General features: G+C 53.3%; 1 protein-coding gene across 3 annotated transcripts; it reads right to left on the bottom strand.

Annotated features, from left to right (window-relative positions):
- Positions 1-592: 592 nt before the first annotated feature.
- Positions 593-8,399, bottom strand: HMBS (hydroxymethylbilane synthase). Of its 3 annotated transcripts, none has more exons than XM_002929592.4 (14): positions 8,218-8,399; positions 5,813-5,866; positions 5,392-5,464; positions 4,953-5,002; positions 4,381-4,436; positions 3,938-4,015; positions 3,634-3,711; positions 3,445-3,520; positions 2,308-2,421; positions 2,016-2,054; positions 1,648-1,767; positions 1,353-1,406; positions 1,124-1,210; positions 593-1,026 (listed from the first exon to the last, which is right to left on the bottom strand). In XM_002929592.4, the coding sequence occupies exons 1-14, from the start codon at positions 8,248-8,250 to the stop codon at positions 853-855; spliced, it is 1,086 nt and encodes a 361-aa protein (XP_002929638.1). In that variant the 5' UTR covers positions 8,251-8,399; the 3' UTR covers positions 593-852. The 3 variants fall into 3 exon arrangements, with proteins under 3 accessions (XP_002929638.1, XP_034521828.1, XP_034521827.1); XM_034665937.1 differs by lacking the exon at positions 8,218-8,399 and adding an exon at positions 6,036-6,331; XM_034665936.1 differs by lacking the exon at positions 8,218-8,399 and adding an exon at positions 6,024-6,329.
- Between the last annotated feature and the right edge of the window lie 25 nt (positions 8,400-8,424).

Genomic DNA, 8,424 nt, shown 5'->3' with positions numbered 1-8,424 from the left:
GGGGACCCGGGCGTGCGGGCCGTGGGGACCGCAGGTTGCGCGCGCCCGCGGACACCGCAGCCGGCCCTTCGGCCCCGCAGCTCGCCCCACTTCCCTTCGGCCGACTACTCCGCGGGCCACGTACCTCCGTACCAGCACCGGCCGGTTCGTCCCCGTCTGCACTGAGCCTCCGATTGCTTCGGAACTGGAATTTTGCAGCTACAACCCATCCAAGACTAGTACCTTACGTATTGGGGAGTTTCAGATGGACTAATTTTGTTTATTAAAGGATTGATTTTTTAAAAACGTAGTGTCTGTTCTGTAAGACTTGTAGCACTGACGACTTTGTAGACTCCTATCCTGGGGTGGGGGGGTGGACTAATACATGGCCCACCTATGGGATATCCATACAGGTTAGCTGGAGAGGGGCAAGTCCTAGGTTTCTCCAATCACCGCTCTTTCCTGGGAGATCATTTGTTGTTTGAAATGAGAACTGTGGCAGGAACAAAGAACATCCCAGGAGAACTTTGCACAGAGGTCCCAGCCTCTGAAGTAAAGAGTACAAGGCTTTGTGTCTGTCCTTATCTTTCCTGAAACCCCACCAAAAACAAAGTCCCCTTCAGAGCTGGTTTATTGGTTGAGTTGGTTACATTCAAAGGCCGTGGCTTGAACTTTTTCTCTAGAGAGCTGAAACCCCCACCTACTGCAGAGGCAAGGCAACTCCCCACAGCCCCAAGGTGAGGCAAGTCTCTGACCGTGCAGTTCAATCCGCTGGGGTAATCACTCCCCAGGCAGCAGTGAGGAGGGGGCACTGAGGGCTGGGAGGTAGGCACTGGACAATAGTGACCCTGGCACCTGTGCCCCACAGACCAGTTAGTGGGCATCGTTAAGCTGCCGTGCAACATCCAGTATGTTCTTGGCTCCTTTGTTCAGCAACAAACTGGCCAGGCTGATGCCCAGGTTCTCAGCAGCCAGCTGGGCTTCTCGTGGAATGTTCCGGGCAGTGATCCCCACCAGCTGGGGATCATCCTCGGGGCCATCTTCAAGCTAGGTGAAGGAAGGAGGTGGGATCTGGTGAGCACGAAAGAGGAGGTCACAGGTAGATTTGTTTCTCACCCTCTCCCTCACCCTCCAGCTTTGGCACCTGGGCAGTGACACGGATGGTGGCCTGCATGGTCTCTTGCATGCTATCTGAGCCGTCGAGACTCCAGACTCCTCCAGTCAGGTACAGCTGGCAAAGAAAAGGGGTTACCTCAGCGTATTCCAAGAGAACTGCTTAGAAACCCAGGCTCTTCTTGCGGGCAACTCGAGATGTACAGGAACACGTCACGGTGCTCCCTTACGTGCCTTCCCACCCATCTTCCCCTGCTTGCCTGCCCATCCTTCATAGCCGTATGCACTGCCACTGGCACACTGCAGCCTCCTTCCTGAAACGAGAAGTTCTCCCTGTGAACCAAGCACTCAACACCACCGTGTGGCCAGAGCCCTCAGAGATACAGAGACCTCTGAAGACATAACTGAAACAGAGGCGGGGGCCCAGACCTGGGTCCTGTCCATACATTCAAGAATGAGTTACCACTAAATAAAGAGCATTAATATAAGAAATCTCCCCCTCGACTATTCCCAGCTCAAGTCCCCACCCCTCCACAGGTGGAATATGGACCCTACCAGGTGCCTCAGGAAGGCTCGCTCAGCAATGCAGCGAAGCAGAGTCTCGGGGTCGTGCAACACACCCACCAGATCCAGCATGTCCTGGTCCTTGGCTCGGACTTCCACGCCCAGGGCCCCCTGATGGAAAAACAGCCTAAGACATCAGGCCTAATCTTTCCCCAACCAATGGAGGTGAGGACGGGAACCAGCCCAACTCCACCTGCTCCCCAGGGTCCATTTTAGCCCAGAGGCCTCCCAAGGCCTGCCCCTCCCTAGAAATGTTTATGCCGGGAGAAGCAGATGCAGAAGGTTATGAGACCAGCTTTTTGGCTGAGAATAAAAGAAAGGGCAGCACATCAACACACGGTTTCCCTGGTCAAACATACCTGACCCACAGCATACATGCATTCCTCTGGGTGTAGGATCTGCAGGGGCAGAACAGGCAGTCAGAAGGGTGGAGATGGGGGTGCCTAAAAGCAGACAGTAGCGAGAGGGGGCTTCCCTATCACACAGAAAGCCTAGGTAGGCAAAAGTAGGAGTCTGGCCTTTGATCCCCAATCTTCCCAGGCTGGGACCCACTTCCAGCTTGTACCGTTAGAGGCAGGGTGTTCAGAAAGAGAATGCAGGCAGGAAAAGGAGGAAGGTTCACTGGGGACGGAGAACAGGGACGGCCCCTACCTGCCCCACCCGGTGCTGCCAGCCCATGCGCTGTAGGCCAGCAGCGGCCAGGATGATGGCGCTGAACTCCTGCAGCTCATCCAGCTTCCGCAGCCGCGTGTTGAGGTTTCCCCGCTACGGAGAGATGCTAAGGACCACAAGCACTGGGCAGTCCGGGGCCTCACGCTGCTCCCCCTGCCTGAGTCTTTCTGGGTCTAACATCCCCCCTTTGGTCTCCTGCTTACCGATGACAGCTAACACTTCATTCCTTACGTCTGATCGCTACACACCAGACACTGATCGAAAGTGCTCTCTCTACACGGATGCCTGGGTGGCTCAGCTAAGCTGCTGCCCTCAGCTCAGGTCACGATCCCAGGGTCCTGGGATCAAGCCAAGGGGCTCCCTGCTCAGCGGGAAGCCTGCTTCTCCCTCTGCCTGCCACTCCCCCTCCTTGTGCTCTCTCTGACAAATAAATAAAATCCTTAAAAAAAAAGTGCTTTACCATACTCCTATTTAATTTTCACAACCCAGTGAGGTAGGTATTCTAATTAGTTCCATTTTACAGATGACGAAAATGATACAGAGAAGTTCAGGGAACTAACTTGCCCAAGATTACAAGACCTCTGAGAAGCATTCCCAGACCCCCAAGTCTGTGCTTATAGATGTTTCAGCTAGAAGCTTCCAGGGAATTCCCTACTTTGTGCATGGGAGCACCTAACACATACTATTTTGAAAATTAGCTTTATAAAACATTTGATATGTTTAGAATATCAAAATACAGTAGAATATGAAATAAAAGTGGAAGCACCCTCCATATCCCCCCCCTTCCCAAGTAATCACTGTTCAATATCATTCTGTAATATCAATACCCGTTTGTCTCCAGAACAAAAACGTAAAATTCTATAAGCAAGGACAACGTTGGTCTTGCTCACCATTATCCCCAGTGCCAGGCACTGGTCTGGGGCTAAGAAAGTATGAAAGGATTATGAATGGATGGATGGGTGGTTGGATGAATAGGGCAGACATTGGAGGACCAGACATTCCATTGGCCCATGTCCACTTCCTCTGGAAGCTTCCTTTCGCTCTCGTGACTCCCTGGGCCCTCTGGACCCCACCTTCCTCCTTGGCTACTGCCCCCTTCTTCCTCGGAAAGGATACAATGCTCTTGAACTCCAGGTGTGGGAACTTTCTCTGCAGCTGGGCCGCTCTCCGCAGGGAGCTGGTTCCCACCACACTGTTCAGAGAGAGGATTTAAAATGAGATTTAACCTGAGATTTTCTCCTCCTCCTCCCAGCCCTCTACATTCTGTGCATGTCCCACCACGGTGCCTACCCAGGCCACACTCACCTCTTCTCTGGCAAGGTTTCTAGGGTCTTCCCAACAAATTTTGGGTGAAAGACAACAGCATCATAGGGGTTCTCCCGCCTGGAGACAGAGGGAAAATCACAGAATAAGGAAGACATCTCAGTGCAGGTCACTTCCAGGCTCTTTCCAGAACCAACTAACTGGCAGGTTCTCAGTTTCCTGCCATGCCTGACAGTCCTCAGGGCAGAGGAGACAGCCCTAGAGGCAGAGGGCAGAGTCCCAAAGGGAAAAGCAGAGGTTAACATGACGCCTCCCCCTGCCCATGCCCGACTTGCACGGTTCTTACTTGCAGATGGCTCCAATGGTAAAGCCGGGAGGAAGCACAGTGGGCAAGTCCTTCAGGGAATGAACAACCAGGTCCACTCTAGACAGACGGAAGAGGGAGGCAAGGAGAAGGGATCCCAGCAGCAGGCCCCCACCGTCCTCCACCTATGTCCCCTTCTACTTCAGTGGCATGCTTAGAGCAGACCAGAAAGCGGGCACATCCAAGGCTCAGGACCCTAAGCCCTGCACCCTCCCTTCTGTTCCCCTCCCCCTGCCAATCCTGCCCTCCAGGCAGCCAGATGGCTCAGAACCAGGACACTCTCCTTCTCTGAGGCCTGAGAAACCCACATATGAGCCTCCCTCTAGCATATCCAAGGGTTGGAGCCCCACAGTCTAGCTGATATCCAGGTCTGATGTGCACAGAGCTCCTAGCAAGAGACCAAGTGAGAACTGTCTTTCACTTACTCATTTTTCTCCAGCGCATGTTCCAGCTCCTTGGTAAACAGGCTCTTCTCTCCAATCTGTCAGTCAAGAAAGAGCCTCAGAGGGGCGCCTGGGTGGCTCAGTACGTTAAGCGTCTGCCTTCAGCTCGGGTCGTGATCCCAGGATCCTGGGATCAAGCCCCATGTTGGGCTCCCTGCTCAGGGTGGGAGTCTGCTTCTCCCTCTGCCCACCCCCGGTCTCTTTCCAATCAATCAATCAATCAATCAATCAATAAAATCTTTAAAAATAAAACATAATGGGCGCCTGGGTGGCACAGTCAGTCATGCGTCTGCCTTCTGCTCGGGTCATGATCTCAGGGTCCTGGGATCGAGCCCCGCATCGGGCTCCCTGCTCAGTGGGGAGCCTGCTTCTCCCTCTCCCTCTGCCTTTCCCTTATGCATGCTCTCTCTCTCACTGTCTCTCTCAAATAAATCAATAAAATCTTTAATAATAATAATAATAAAAATAAAAAATAAAAAAGAAAGAGCCCTAAGTGAATCTCTTGGGGGAAGGAAGGAGGAGGGAGGGACTAAGGACTGGGGGGAATACGTTACCTTAGAGAGTGCAGTATCAAGAATCTTGTCCCCTGTGGTGGACATAGCAACTGAGGAGAGAGCCAATCAGATGCTCATTGATCAGCATTTCCTGAGCCCAGCACTGTGCTAAGACTCCTAGTGGATACACAGGCACATATACCCCAATCCCTGCCCTCTGGGAATGTATTGAGCTAGGAGGAAGACTAGACGCACCGAGAAAAAGACCCAAAGCATAAGATGGTAAATGCCAGGCTGGCCCAGCGAGTCAGAGCTGGAAGTATTCAGAGGAGGAAGGGCCCTCCAAACTAAGACAGCCAAGAATTCTCAGAGGCAATGAGATGAAGCTTTGAGCCTAGGGAAAGCCAGAAAGGCTGTGTTTGCCCCTCGCGGCGGGGGGGGGGGGGGGGGGGGCGCGGAATGGCTCACATTAGCTTCCATTCTTGTCCAGAAAACTCACCAATTTCGAACTGCAGACCTGGATAGAAGGCTTTCAGCATTGCCACCACACTGTCTGTCTGTATGCGAGCCAGCTGGGGGCAAACATTCCGATTAGTCCTATCCTTCCCTGGCACTGCCCTGAGCTCACACCCTCATAGGGTTAGGGACATACTGAAGGAACTGGAATTCAGAGAGGGGTTTGAATGCCCACCTAGGAAGGACAGGGGTCTGGTCTGGCAGCCCTCTGCACTCCAACAGCTTGCCCAGACTCTCTCTCCAGAATAGCAATATGCCACTCTTCACAGGATTTAATATCTGGCCACTCCATTTATCTCCCATTCCTGAGGTCCTGGGAACTAACCCTTTGGACCCCCCAATTTGTAATGCCATGAGCACAGAACTCTTCCCACAAACTTTCTCTGCCTGGTAATTGTACTCACCTGGCTCTTTCGGGTACCCACACGAATCACTCTCATCTTTGGGCCGTTTTCTTCCTGCAGAAAAAAATCCTCAAGTCACAGTCCCCTCTGTGTTCCTCAATGCCTTGTTCAAGAACCAGAATCACTGGCTTGGAAGAAAAGAACCTCGGCCCCTGGCCTGTGGCCCGCTGAGCCTTGGTGTGGGGAAATACTCTAAGACTGGTCCCTTTACCTTCCTCAATACCTTCTGCCCTCCTCAAGGATCCAGAGAAAGAGACCCAAGGGAAGCGATAGCAGGACCCGCTGTTGCTGTTGCTGTAATAACTGGACACTGAGCCCTGAGGCCCATCCTGGCTAAGGCTGTGGGAGTGCTGCACATAGGCAGGTGGGTAAAGAGATAAGGCCCATCAGTGGGCCACAGGGAGGGTGGGTCCTGCAGCAGACAGGGGCAGGGCAGCTGGGGCCACAAGAGAACGTGCGCTGAGTCACTGAGGACAAGTTCAGTATCCACAGTACAGCAGGCACTGGTGTTGCCACCTTGATGCCAACGGCTACCCCACAGCTGCCACACCACGGATCCCCTAATCCAGTTGGAATGCGTACATGAAGGACTGGGGTCAAAAGATCTTACGTAGAGTCCTGCTCAGCCTCTTGGCTCGCTGACCTTGAGCACATCGTCTCATCAGTATCTGTTCATCTATAAAATGAAGAGGTTTGGACTCCAGTATTTTCTGCCTCAGATGTTCTACGAGACTCAAAAGGCTAAGCTGTCTAACGTCCATTCACCTAGAGTGCTGCCTCTGGTCTCACCAACCAGAAATATCAGAACGTCGTTGACCAAGCTAGGAACTCAAAGGGGACACACCTCTTCCTCCTGCCAGGGGACCTTGGACAAAGCTGTTCAGTGCCATGCAGGTAGAACTGCGTTTCTCGTTCTGAAGTCCTGTCTGTTTCTAGATCAGAGAGTAGCCACTGTACATAATGTCAACTTTCCCTATTCTGAGATCTTCACTCCATGGAGTTGTTTTGCGGGCAAGCCTCTGGGTCCTCTGTTGTTAGAGGACATGACAGCTGGCTGCTCCTGGACCCTAGTCTACTGCATTGCTATCAGCTCTCCCATAAATAAACCCTAGGGACCCTGAGCAAATTAGGCTAGGCCTGAAATGCTAAACATGGCCACTAAAATTCTGGGCCACTGGGAGCCCACAGACAGGAAACTGCTAGGTTCAAACAATCCCTTAATTGCATCGATTCTGCATGGCATATTTTATTCCATTAAAAAAAATTTACTGAACATGTACGTGCTGCCACTATTACTTTCAAGCTTCATGAAGACCCATCAGGTAGACAGGACAGGTATCTCCGGGATCATGTTACAGAAGCAACTAAATGAAATGACTCGCCCAGAGTCACACAGCTAATAATGGGGGAAAAGCTGGAGCCAGAATCCAGATTTTTCTACTCCTAGTCCAGTGCTCAAGAATGTCTGCAAAGCAAAAAAATCCCTCTCCTCCCCAGCAGGCTGGACGTCTGGAGATAAGCAGCTGCCCCCGCTCTTTCTTATCGCAGGCTGGCAGTGGCCTCCACTGGCTGTAGTTTCCATCTACACAAGCCCAGAGCTCTGGCAGCGAGCTAGGGAGATGACTGAAGGGTAGCTCCCCATCCACAATAGTAACCCAAAGGTGTGTCTCAGCTGGGGACCTTGAGAGTAGGCTGGGGCTGGGTGACCGCTAAAAGGGAAAAAAGGGGGGCGCCTGGGTGGCTCAGTCGTTAAGCGTCTGCCTTTGGGTCAGGGCGTGATCCCAGAGTCCTGGGATCCCTGCTCTGCTGGGAGCCTGCTTCTTCCTCTCCCACCCCCCTGCTTGTGTTTCCTCTCTCGCTGGCTGTCTCCCTCTCTGTCAAATAAATAAAAATCTTAAAAAAATAAATAAAAGGGAAAAAGGGAGAAGGCGCACTTCCAAGATGTCTGTGTGCAGGTGGGGGGACTTGGGGGTACGCTCTCCTCTCAGGATCCAAAGTGGGACACATTCCCAAGGTGGCCAATCCCGCCTTGGCCCTGTCACGTGTGAAAGGGTCCCGGGAAGAGCACTTCGGCTGCTGGAGACGAACTTTCCTGGGCTGGGTCATTAAATCTAGGGCCGTGGATACCGGGCACGGCGGAACCCCACCCAGATCCCAGCAGGGATGGGGGTTTCGTTCCGACAATCCCTCCACTTTTAACCCCGCCCCCACCGCTCACTCAGTTCCACTGTCCTTCCTAAGGGCAACCCAGCTACTGGCCCTTTAAAAACTATTTCGACCAAAAAAAAAAAAATGACGGATAGTTGCTCCGACCAATAGACGGCGGAGGGTGGCAACCTGGAGCCAATCGTTGCGCCGCCAGTCCGGAACGCCGAAGTTGCGCGAGTCCCCGGCTCAGTACTCACCGCCGCCGCGGCCAGGTTGCCGTTACCAGACATGGCTGTGCTCGGGAGGTAGGTCCGGGGGGTGCCGCCGAGGCCCCCCGGGAGCCGGGGGAGCCGGAGGGCCCGGCCAGCGGGCAGCGGGTACACGCGGGTCGAGCTGCTCCTGCAGACTCAGACTCAGAGCCCTGCGTCACTTCCGGCACCCGCCCTCAGCGGGGAGGCCCAACC

Source organism: Ailuropoda melanoleuca, chromosome 8 (assembly GCF_002007445.2).
Source record: "Ailuropoda melanoleuca isolate Jingjing chromosome 8, ASM200744v2, whole genome shotgun sequence".
NCBI lineage: Eukaryota > Metazoa > Chordata > Mammalia > Carnivora > Ursidae > Ailuropoda > Ailuropoda melanoleuca.
The sequence above is the reverse complement of the archived record's forward strand: the minus strand, read 5'-3'. Positions and strand labels throughout refer to the sequence as shown.

What these genes read in the sequence shown, in the direction of transcription:
- HMBS (XM_002929592.4), bottom strand. Translation starts at nt 8,250, where the DNA reads ATGTCTGGTAACGGCAACCTGGCCGCGGCGGCG. An exon ending in AGGTCTGCAGTTCGAAATTG is followed by an intron (nt 5,003 to 5,391) that starts GTGAGTTTTCTG and finishes CTCTCTCCTCAG; the next exon opens with TTGCTATGTCCACCACAGGG. An exon ending in CATGCGCTGGAGAAAAATGA is followed by an intron (nt 4,016 to 4,380) that starts GTAAGTGAAAGA and finishes CCGTCTGTCTAG; the next exon opens with AGTGGACCTGGTTGTTCATT.